This window comes from Pinus tabuliformis, chromosome 9 (assembly GCF_031772625.1).
Source record: "Pinus tabuliformis cultivar Carrire ecotype Pingquan chromosome 9, CPIR1, whole genome shotgun sequence".
Classification (NCBI taxonomy): domain Eukaryota; kingdom Viridiplantae; phylum Streptophyta; class Pinopsida; order Pinales; family Pinaceae; genus Pinus; species Pinus tabuliformis.
Window position 1 is genome coordinate 1,574,993,219 of NC_142307.1, and position 12,751 is coordinate 1,575,005,969.

At 38.0% G+C, this 12,751-nt stretch overlaps 1 protein-coding gene across 2 annotated transcripts in view; it reads left to right on the top strand.

Annotated features, from left to right (window-relative positions):
- Positions 1–533: 533 nt before the first annotated feature.
- LOC149154690 (SOUL heme-binding family protein) overlaps positions 534–12,751 on the top strand; it is a 91,826-nt gene continuing 79,608 nt past the window's right edge. Inside the window, exons 1-6 of one of the 2 annotated variants that reach the window (XM_089440573.1) lie at positions 534–971; positions 1,072–1,158; positions 1,387–1,457; positions 11,247–11,348; positions 11,550–11,606; positions 11,703–11,838. In XM_089440573.1, coding sequence (XP_089296699.1) covers positions 716–971; positions 1,072–1,158; positions 1,387–1,457; positions 11,247–11,348; positions 11,550–11,606; positions 11,703–11,838 — 709 coding nt within the window. In that variant the 5' untranslated portion in view covers positions 534–715. Of the gene's footprint in view, positions 972–1,071; positions 1,159–1,386; positions 1,458–11,246; positions 11,349–11,501; positions 11,607–11,702; positions 11,839–12,751 lie in introns of both variants that reach the window. The other variant, XM_089440572.1, reaches the window with a different exon arrangement.

The window sequence follows — 12,751 nt, forward strand, 5'->3', positions numbered from 1 at the left end:
TTCTTCCAAAAAAAATAATTTTTCATTAAAAATAAAAAATTAAGTGAAACCACTCAAAAAGTAAAATATTAAATATTAATTTTTTTTTTCCAAAAAATTTATTTTTCTTATAAATATAAAATAATATTATTATTTTTTTTTTCAATTTTTTTTTAAGAGAAAATAATTTTCGATTAGAAATAAAAAGTCAAGTACAACCGATGCAAAATTCATCAACTGTACCATAAACCCATAAAAACATGAAAACCCTGCCATCAAAAAAGTAGATCATCCATGTCTGTGTCAGTCAAAAATTTAAACGGTCATAAATTATTAATCTAATACAATATTAGGTAGATTAATTAATTATATATATCATTAAATGGATTGGTTATTTTAATTCAACATCCTGCAAGGACAAAAAAAAACACAATTAGACAATTGTATGCCGATGCGATGAGCTCTTCCTCCTTATGGATGTCGCGGTGACACTGCACATTGAACATGATCTAATATCTATCCATGGCGTCGCCAATGGCAAAGAAATCATTAAAAACCCCTATCAACGATTGGCCATAGTTGATTTCTTTTCCTATTTTTTATTTTTTTTTTCCAAAAATTTTAAATAGTGATTGGCCGCATTTTATATGCATATATCCCACTCTTGCCATGAATACCCACACATTCCACACCAAAAATCTGAAAAATCAGACAAGGATTCCACCAATCCACAAATATGCCCTGCACTAACGTTTTTACAATCTCAATCCTGGGTGGTTGTTCAGGACATGGCTTGGGATTTGGGCTTCGTACCTTATCCAATACACACAAAACACCAAAATTGAAACCGGTGATGGGACGAAAAGGATTCATATCCACCGTGACTATGGCCAGTAACACCGCGACAGGGAGGACAGTTGCTTGTGCAGATCAATTACGCTACTCCTTGTTGTTTGCTTTAGCTTCTCAGGCTGCTTCCCAGTCCCAACGCAGTATTTCTCCAAACCCAATTCCATACAATTATTTTTCATCTGTTTTTTAATGCCTGGGAGAGTCCTGACATGTTTGAATTCTGTTCTGTTTATGATACAGTTGCACAAAATTTGGTTTCTGAGACACTGAAATATATCAATCCTCGGATATTCGAAGCTCGCAGTTTGGAAGAGGCTTTGATGGCTGGTATGATCAAATTTGTTTTCATTATTTTTTCAAGAAAGCTTTGGTAGAACCCAAAAGTAAAGAACCAATTCTCTGCTTAACTCATCACTGTAGCTTTATTATCCTATTTTTGTAGTTTGTTTTGAAGTGCCTATTTGTCCTTAATTTCATCGCTGACCAGGGACATCAGCAAGTGAGTTATCTTTCCGTTTATGGTTTTTGAAAAATTCTGGATTTTGGTTGGTGTAGTTCCAGATCTTGAAACTGTACCTTTCAAAGTGTTGAGAAGGGAGAAAGATTATGAAATCAGAGAAGTCCAGGTAAGAGTTATGAAATTGTTTGTATGCCAGTCTTTAATATTTATCATATTGCTGAATAAGTAATTTGTTTAAGATACTTTTCTTGTAGGGTTTCAAAATATGATTTTAGTTGATAGAAACAATCAGACTTGATGATAAAACATGGCTGGAATAGTGCAGCCATACCTCGTAATGAGGGAGACTGTCTCAAACATTTGGAGTCCTGCTAAATGGGCCATCTAGGTGATTTAAAATTTAAGGCCATCTTCGGTGCCAATTCAAACTGTCCATAGGTGGATCGAGGTGTATGTCTGCAGGGTGATCTTCATGCAGGTCTAAACAATTGTCCAAAAAATCACATATATAACATTGTAGATTCAAAAGAAGAAGAGACTAACAAAGAAGTTCTGGAAAACAATACCACAATTCTATTATGAGAGAGATGAGTTTTTTATAAGCAATGCAAACTTTCTCCTTATTAATTTAATTACAAAATATATTTCATAAATATAAAATACTGTATTAGATAAGCAAATACATTGATATTGGCTTCTTCACTAGTTTTATTGGTTAGTTTTTAGTCTTATATGTTGCCAAAGAAGGAGTGCGTTTTTTCTTGGTTGCCCAATCAATTAAATGTTTCTGACTTGTTCGCCTTTCTTGGTTGCCCAATTCCTCCCTGTTGTCCAATTCCTCCCTGTTTAGAGCTGGAAATGTCCCTATTTCCTCCACCAAATGAGGGAAAGTGCACTCAATGTTTCTGCAGTCATCCATTAGGCTGCGCTGGTGTGTGTCCCAAAGTGTATGTTTCGGTATATGCTAGCAGTCCTGAAGCTAGGAAGATGTCTGCAACATAACAATATTCGGGACTAGGCTTATCAATTCCAGAGTGTAGACCATTGAGTTCCAAAAAAGATTTTATAGAATCTATCTCTGGCTGCTGGATCCCATTTCTGGAATCATTCAGCATCTTGTAAGTAACAAGAAGGGTTTCATCTATTTGGCATTGCCTTTTGAGAAAGCCCAGCTGATTCCAGTTGCCGAGATTAGAGTCATCATGAGTTCTAGTCCCGCACTCTGTGAAAGTGATGGAACGCTTCACAACTGGAGGTGGAGAACAATCTCTTATAGAGCGATGGACCAAGAACAGACTCTGGGCTTGGCTGCTCAGGAGTCTCTGGAAGGACCAATGATTTTTCACGGCGACCTATTTATTTGCCTCTGAGATAATCACTTTCGGCTTCACAGTTATCATCTTCTCTGATTTTTGCAGAAGATGGCTTCTCCAAATCTAAATTAGGTATGATACTTCTGTTACTGTCTGAAGTTTGAACGCTGAGAAGTCTCATCGACCAGGGGATTATCCAAGCTTGGATTCGGTTCGCTTCATCATGTGCCAGTGCAGAAACTTCCTTCATCTTCGCTTTATTGCAAGGAGACCTGTGTTCTTGGTCTGATGCAATCTTTCTGCTAGCAACTCGTCTCGCAGGATTTGGAGCCTGTGTCCCTGGAGAACTTTTTCCATTATCCCTTTCCTTCTGCCATTGATCTACATGCAGATCTAAACAATTGTCCAGATAATCACATATATAACAATGTAGATTCAAATGAAGAGAATACCATAGAAGTTTTAGAAAACCATACCACAATTTTATTATGAGGAGCAAACATTCTCCTTATTAATTTAATTACAAAATATATTGCATAAAAATAAAATATGTTATTAGATAAAGAAAATACATTGAGATGTTTCCTTCTTTACTAGTTTTAGATGTTTCCTTAGTTTTTAGTCTTAGATGTTGCCAAAGAAGGAGTGTGTTTTTTCATGGTTGCCCAATCAGTTAGATGTTTTTGATTTGTGTGCCTTTCTTGGTTGCCCAAGGGGGATAGTGCAGATCTCCCATGATTTGCTGGTGAGGACTTCCCAAGTGACAGGGAGAATGTGGGTGCCAATCATGGAGTTATGCTTAAGGTAATAGTTGAGCTGGAATGACATTATTTATAATGCTGTGGATTTTATCAACCTTTAACAAGGCAGGTTAAGAATCAAGATCTAAATAGAGAAGACCATAGAAGGGATCCAAGTGCAGAATTGTGGGAATAGCTTGAGTAACATGGACAAGACCCAAGATCAAATTTATCAGCCGTCACTATAACACAATGAGAATTTATGATTTAGCAAGAACCGAGACTCCACAAGGGTTTAGGAGCTTACTCCTTGAGCCTTATCACAACGGACCAAAGATGTCCCCATGAGATTTGAAACCAGGTGGAAGAGATAACATCCCATTGTGCCAACCACTCAGTCGTCCCACTACACAAGTTCCCAGTTCTACAGTTAGAAAAAGAGAGTCCCTACAGGATTTGGCCCAAAGATTTTGCTTCCGTTCCACTTGTCTTGCGTGTAATTGCACGCATGGATTTAATGGCAGTAAAACCGTGTCTGAATTGTTTGTCGCCTTATGTCCAAGATCAGATTCTAGTCTCTACCTAAAGTCGTCAGTACTGCTTCACAGGGACGGATTGATAAGAATAGTTTAATGGAATAGTCTTGTAATTAGTAAACTTGTACTCTTTTAGTTTAGGATTGCTCATGACTTCATTTTGTGAACGGAAATTTTCACTGACATGACTTCAGGTACAGAGTTTCATAACCTGTTAGCTATAATCAAGGTATCTTGGGTACATGGATACGGTGTGTATGTTGGGGGACAGATACAGAGTACCCGGCATGGATCCCCAGAACTTGGGCATCCAGTATAGGGGTATGATTAATATTACACACAGAACAGTATATATCCGTGCATTTTTTTAAAGAACTTGTAGCCAAAGTTACAAAATTACAGGATTTTTCTACTCTGGAGTGCCGCTGCTGTGCCAGTCCACCCATATTATCTTTTAAAGATAGTTAAACTTTCATGTCTAACTAAATCTAGGTAAACCGTATGCTGCATTGGACTGAACCGGGAAGAAACTAAAACTACTCAAGTTTATGCTAATAGATTCAAATTCTAGTGATTCAATCCTCATAGTGTCCTCTGAATCTTCTTAGGATCCATTGTTTTGTTATATATTTTGATTGCCGCATATCAGGCTCCTTTTTGAACTCTGATACCAGGTTAACACTACCAGCGGTATATTCATTACTTAAATTCAAAGCTTTGGTACTATATAGATGGCACAACAAAAACACAAGATTGCATAACAACGACCCAACTATATTTACCAAAAAACAACAATAAATAGTATGTGCTATGTAATTGTATGATGTAAGGTTAATTTAATTTCCGAAGTCTTTTTGAAATTTTCCCTATCTTTGGAATTTTTTTAATGTGTTTTTGCTGCTTTGAGCCCAATATTTCCTACAAATTTGGGGGTGGCTTCTTCCTTCTAGTCACCTGTTCTTGCATTTTCTTCATTCTTCTGTTCCAAAAACTCGTGTAACATAGGTGTTACATATGAGGAACGGAACACGTTCACTATGGTTGAACTATGGGGATAAATGACTTTTCCGTGGATATGATTCTAGCCACCAGCTTTTCGAGATAATGTTTGATAGTTGGATTCATATCACTAATTGTGTCACATTTATTTTTATTCTTATTTTTCCAAGGAAAACCTTGTAAGATCCCTCCCTGTTCCTTAGAATATGTGGATGGAGACTAGCTCAACTTCCAACCACAATAACATTGTAGCCCCAGGGATTTGATCAGGCTTGAACCTATGACCTTGGACCTCCTCATTGACACCATGCCTTCGGTATATGGTTTAACCAATTGAACTAACCCTTGAGGTTAATTCTGTCACATTTCATATATTCTAAGCTTCAATGATAATCTAAATCCAAGTAGACATTACTGATTATATTTTTTATTTGAAAAATACATCTAATATTTACAAATAGTGAATCAAGAAGTGGAAGGATATGTACAATGTACTTATTTCCTCTTCCGTAGAGCTACTAGAGCTGAAATAAAGTCAAAATAATGTAGATAATCTAGAGCTTGAACATCGTTGCTCAACAAGGCACCCTTGGCCAAGTGGCCAACTTGGGATGTACCTCATCAATCCATATGGTGCAAAAAATGAACAGAGAGCTAGCCTCATGGCTCAAAAATATACTTATACCTAATCTCCCAGAGGGTGAATAAGGCAAAAACTTTCGAGCACTGTCAAATCCCAATGAAGGATGAGCAAACAGGATAATTGCAATCTCCAAACAATGTGGTACACCAGTGAAGCTTTTCTTGAAGAAGAATAGAGTAATGGTCTTGAATGAATGTTCAATGACTCTTGGCAAATTGACACTCCCAAAGGAGGTGTTTCACCATTTCAGAATGGTGACACTCCCGAGGGAGACGTTTCATCATTTCAGCATGTTTTCTCCCATAGTAGTGCCTTAGATGGTCATGTTGCATGGCTTCCAGAGAAGCTTTTAAGTGCAGATTTGGGCTTTAGTCAATGTGCCAATGTTAAGTGCATACTCAAAAACTTTCTCTGAATCCTGGCAACCACTGCTAGAACAACAGCCACTTCTTCTGCTTGTTCACATTTTGGTTTTAGGCTAAAGATATACTATATTTGCACACAAGGCGGTGAATTGCATAATGGGTAACTGTCTCAATTTGGGCAATCTAAGACAGGTCTCTTAAACTCTACAGGTCTAATAGTTAAAGTCTATTTAATGCTAGTTTCAGTGCCAGAAGTGAAGACTTTAGCTGCTAAGCAACAGAAATCATCATCAATCGTGTCCAACATGGTCTTGTAAATTCACAACGAAGGCCATCCATGCTTGGCGATTCACCATTCTTCATGCAGCTAAGGGCTGAAAAAACTCCTCTTTCAAGAAGTCACTGTCTAACCTGTCCCCGGTGCTAATAGAATCCAGAATCCTTGTGTGGGATAACCCTACACCAAGCATTCCTAGCATCCACAGTCCACCACATAATCCATCAAAGCATAAGGAGAAAAATAGTCTGAAAATGAATCCCAAACATACCTTTCACTTTAGTAGGATCCTCAGCAAGAGATCCATGTGCCCAAAACAAGAAATTGGTCAGCTTCGACTTTCCTCTTTAGAAAGTCAAAACAAAACTTAGAACCTTCATCCCCCTCTTGAATCCATAGGTGTTGTGTATGGACCCGAGCACTGCTAGCACTATAATGCTCTCTTTTTCAAATTGCCATCTTCAGCTGAGTAGCATCCTTTTGAAGTGTAATATCAGGGAGATCTATCTCATGAAAGATGTGCACCTCCTCAAGTCTATGTTGAGCTTCAAGTAGTTACTTTCTCCTTTTGCGGAGCAGCATTTAGCCTCACCTCTCATGAGCTTAACAATTTGGCATACAATAGCCTCCCACCAAAGAATTCAACCTTTCTTGCCAAGAGGCCCAGGGGTTTCCAGGTTCTCTGAACAAGGGCATGCAAATCCAATAACCCTAGGTGAGGCACATTTAACAAAGTGGAACGTGCCAAGTTAAACGAATTGCTTTTTGAGATGATAGTTTGAATAGGAAAATGATCAGACCTCGCTACATATATTAACCCATTCATTAAGTGAAGATTGCCAAGAAAAAGATATATCCTCCTTGGGTCCATCAATTCTGTCCAACGTTGCTTGCATCTTGTCTCATCCCTGCTTGATAGTGGCGTAAGTAAACCACCCACCATAGTTGGTCCCCTTTTGTTTGCATTTGGGTTCAAACACTTGAAGAGCAACTTTGCACTGACACCAAGCCTACCTGTTATCTCCTCTCATGAGAAAACTCGTTCCACCATAATAATCACCCTCCCTCTCCACCATGTTAAAATCACTTCAACAATCTTGTTTGTAGCGGGAAGGGAGGAAGTCATCCATACCAAAGTCGACCTTGCTTTGAACTAAGGTTGTGGGCATAAACAACACAAAAGCCTATCAAACACACCTATCCTCAAGGTCCGAACCATGAGCCACCACAAAATTTTGCAAATAGGAGGATAGGGCAGTCACTATCACTTGTGCCCTTGACAATGATCCAATTCCTAGAAAGGGCCATTCCAACGATAGTTCATTCAATTCCAAAGCTCAAAGATAGTGGATTTAACCTATTGTGGGAAGATCACATCCAGTTGAAATCTCTACAACACACCATAGACAAGCTACTTGTGACTTGGGATCATCATCCTTTGCTCTAGGACAAAGAGAGAGCTTCATTATAAAGGAAGATGGAGCCTGAAGCTACGGTATTGGTTATCCATTGCAAACTCCTCCACGAAAAGTGTATGTCTATGAGGTCAGTGTACCATCGTTTCTCTGTATGGTTTCACCCATGGGTTAGCTTCAAGTCCCCTATTACTTGTCTACATGAGTGGAAGAAGTCACCTCTTTCTGCTTGTTACACTCCATCAGCCACTTGACCTCGATTTCCATACTGCTGGACATAGGGTAAACAAACCCCTGTAGCCCCAAGGCCAAGATTTTGGCTCTATTGAGACTATCCAACCAAAAGAAGAATCACTAGCATGAGGGACAAGTTGAGTAGGTATGGGTTTTGGCTCTATTGAGACTATCCAACCAAAAGAAGAATCACTAGCATGAGGGACAAGTTGAGTATGTATGGGTTTTGGCTCTATCGAGACTATCCAACCAAAATAACAATTGCTAGCTTCAGTGGCATGTTGAGTCACTTGGCCACTAGGAATCCTTTTTGAGCTTGCCCTTGAACCACTAGATGAGGTGCTCATTGCTCTTGAATCAATAGTTGGAGAGGGACCATTGGCCCCACTACCCTACCCCAAAGCCGTTGACATACTGCCTGCCCCCATTCCTTAAGAGATTTAGGGGTGTAGCAGCACCTCTCCTACTTACCTCCCTCGGTTTGGGTCTATGAAGCGGGCAATCATGGATAAGGTGATCTTGCGCCTAGCATGCAAAGAATGCATATGGGACATTAAGGTACCACACCTTTTGTCAAACCCCATCAATGGCGCAAACAGAGATGAAGGGGGGAGTTTCTTCTTTAGATCCACCTCTACACACACCCTCAGATTCAAACATAATGAGTTGGCCATTAGGAATGAGAGCCTTGCCAAACTCATTGGAAAACAGGTCAACAAAAGGTTGCATGTTGGCAAGCAGGGCTAAAAATTCCAACCACAGTGGATAATGAGCTTGACCATGACCACTGGGGTTGAAATCCACTCTCCGAAGTTGAACATATGCAAGAGAACAACTGTTGGTGCTTGTTCAATGACTCAACATCTTGAGTCCATGGCACCTGAGAAAAGAGGGTATGGAGAATCGAGATAAACTGGCTGCAACTTTTAGGTTGATGAGGGTATGGAAATAAACCAGCTGCAACTCTGAGGTTAAAGATCACTCGATGAGGATCATTTTTCCACATGAAATCTTCTTCAAGATTAAATTATTAAAGCATTTGTTCTATAAGAGGTAATGCTAACCTACTATTAATCACAAAAGAAACATCTCGGATGTGATAGAAAACACAGCTTTCTTGTTTTTTGACACTAACTATAAATTATCAGCATGGAGTCTCTGTTTGAGTATTCCAGGGCAAAAATTCTCAGTTAAATATGCAGGAAGCTTATATTATTTCATTTCTGATGCATAGATTCTAAGAACTGTGAAGTCTTCTCCCAAAAACCAATTCCCATGTTTCAAATGCTAATTCATTTGTATAAAGAACTTATAATCAGGTGTGAATCTTGTTGGTGACTGGTCAAATATGAGAGTGAACAATCGCCATCAATTCATCAATATAAAACAAAATTCTTATACCCATTTCGTTTATTCTTAAATTTGACCAAGGAGTCCAATCAAAGACTTGAATGCTTTGCCCTTGCTGATTTTTCGTCTGCAACCTTAAATGTGCTGAAAAGTGTAATTAGGTTTGGTCTTCATAATGAGATGTGTAATTGTGATTTTATGAAATTGATGAAAAGAAGAAAAAATAAACTTATTGTAATGCTTGTCTCATGAGTTTCATGAGCAAGGAATTTTAGTGTTGAAAAGTGTAACTAGGTTCGGTCTTCATAATGACATGTGTAATTGTGATTTTATGAAATTGATGAAAAGAAGAATGCAATGCTTGTCTCATGGGTCTCATTTTGTTTATTCTTAAATTTGACCAAGGAGTCCAATCAAAGACTTGAATGCTTTGCCCTTGCTGATTTTTCGTCAGCAACCTTAAATGCACAAAATATTTAGCTTGATTAGCTAACCCTAGATATACCATGTAAGATTGACATCTGAAACACTTCTGTTCCTGAAAGGTTTCCAACTACTCTTGAATCCTATTGGCATGCTAAGAAGCATAGTTAAATTTGGTAGAGTGAATTATCTTATGAAACAACACTAAACAACTTCGTCAATTTGATTGTTGCTGTCATACCCAAGGATTAGGCAAATAATTGATACCGCATCCTGAGCTGAATCTTTTAATAAGTTAATTTAAAATGGAATTTTCACCTCTGGTATAGAATTTCCCTCTATCGGGATTTTGGTTAAAATTTCCATTTTTTGACTCTCAGGTAATAATTCGTAATTGCTTTTCGATCATCTTTGTTTATAACCTCTAACCCTTCTGGAATGGCCAAACAGTTAACTAAATCTTCATCCTTGATTGAAAACAGAACGTTCCTACCTGCTTATCTTTAACTGCATTTTCAATTAAGATTGACAACATATATGAATAAACTCTGTAAATGAGTATTGTTCTCTACGCGATGGCCCGAGATAAACCAATGTACCATAGTGGAAAGCTTTCTAGGTTTTGTTGAAAATGCATCTGAGCGTCTCTGCACAACATTTCAAGAGTTCTACCGATCATGATAGGTTCATATATATCTATGTCATTATCAACAAGGATTTTGAGTGAAGGGTTTTCCTTCTTAGGCTCTTCTTCGGCCTTGGACATCCTTTTCGAGGCCATGATTAGTCTTTACTAAAACAGCTTCATTTTCAAAATGAAACTAAATTCAAAATAATTTAAACCCTGGGGTAAGTAATTTCTAGCCTACTTGATGCTCCTTTGAGAAGATAAAGAGTAGATGCTGTTGACCCAGGTAACTGCAAACCTGGTCATTTAACCATGGCATAATACAAATGAAGAATAGGTTAATGGGATACTAACTATATTATAACTTATGCATTAATTTTCACTGTTTAAATGTCTTCTTCACATTGGTTCGCACCGTAATTCGACCATTAATAAGCTGGCAACTGCATACGACAGCAATTATATAGAAGCAGTATCGGGCCATTAGGAGGTGGTTTACATTTACCGCACCAAACGGCCCCATATAACCTCGCTATGACGCGTGTCCCTGAGTGGTTTTGATATATCGAGAGGTTATCTGCATTTTAAAAGTCGAGCACTTAACCGTCCTGATATGAATGTGGTACGTTGATCCAGAGCAATTGACACTGTCATATCTGCCGATTACACAACTCTAAAGGGCTCGATTTAAAATTTAAACCCTTAAATTGAGGACTTTTATTATCTCATAAAGTCAAAACCAAGAATTAAAGCATTATGTAAAGTATTTAAGGTGTTTTTTCTTATAAGTTACAACAGTGGTATACCAATTATTGTTCTTCTGATATACTTTCCTTCTCAATATTCTAGAAAAAGGTACAACCAACCTTCATTCTTTCTCCTTTGTGTTGTTACATCAGCAATAAAGATCTGAACATCATGCTTATCATGGCTAGTTTTGATTCCTTGAAATCCTTGACTCAGCTTGATTTTTAGGTGTAGATCTTTCATGATATGCTAGTTATGTGAAACTTTCAACACTTGTGGAAACAGTCTTACTATGTAGCAGAGACAACAATGCCTGGAAACACAGGATTTGACTTCTATGGATCATCTGAGAGTTTCAATGTTTTGGCAGCATACCTCTTTGGTAAGGTACAATTTAATTTATTACTTCAAATACTAAGAAGCATTGTTTTTTAGTCAGTAGCATTGTATCTAGCCTGTCCATGCAACATGCGAATAATATTTTTACTGAATTGTGCAACTAATGATAGGGTATAATGTTGGTAATGCATACATGACCAGAACAAAAAACGTGAAGAAATGGAGATGACTACGCCTGTTTTTGTCCAGAAAACCCAAACTGATGGGGAGAAGATGGACATGACAACACCAGTATTCACAAAGCAGGTTTCAGGCTCGTTTTTTCTTCTGAAAGGCTGTTCTCAGTACTTTGTCTTTTCTATGGTCTAACGGTCTATCTTTTAATGCTTATCATTTTCTTAGGAAGGAGATCAAGGAAAGTGGACGATGTCCTTTGTTATGCCTTCCAAGTATGGGGAAGACTTGCCCCTCCCAAATGATTCTTCTGTCAGGATAAAGCGGATACAGGAAAAAATTGTTGCAGTAGTTGCTTTTCCAGGTATGGGTCAATTCCTTTTTTGTTGTTGTTTGAAAATGCGTCAGATTTTTTATTACTAAATAATAAAAAAGTGCATCAAGAATGGTAAATAATTAAGCAGAAAGATGGGTCAGACAAGTGACGCCTCCCTACACAGGCAAACATTTTGTCCTCGCAGGTACCCGTTCCATTTGGGACGGTTATATTTCTCTTGCTTAGCTATAAATTTTCAATGTTTATGTTGGATAGCATTAAAAAATTAGTCTCTTTTCTTTTCAGATATGAACTATAACTCTAAAGTTTAAAATTTAAATAATATATGGTTATGTTAACCTTCGATGTTTCCAAGGATATGCAATGTTAGAAAGATAGCAAGAATTGATTTGGAATGGTGTAAAAGCGAGATGAGACCAAACAGTTCTCAAGTTGAAAGGGGTGAGCTCCAAATTCTGCAAGAATAATGAGCTGAAGAATGGTTTGCTTGCACCAAATGATGCGGAAAATGAGGATGATATGTATACTCTATGCTGAAGAGCAATCAGTTTCCATTTAATTAGGTCCCCAAACCTCAGAACCATTAAGTGTTGTGAGTCGAACAAGAGTGGCCATGAGTGACATGTGGGCTGATATGTCCTAAAAATGATTCCAGAAACATTGCCTCTCAAGAAGGGCCAAGGACTCATAGCCCTTGTTGATTTGGGGTTGAAGAGCATTCCACACACTGAAGTGAGGTCTTGTGAATAGTACCCCTATATAATTATATGAGTTGATGATCTCGATCTCCTCTCCTTTGAAAAGGAAACAGCGATCAGAGAGGATCTTGTTTGATACATTCAAGATCAAGACCTTGGTTTTACCTAGGTTGACTGTCAAGTGATGAAGATCACATAAAAAGGCAGGGCGTCTAGCGGTCTTTGCAATCCATTCGGAGATG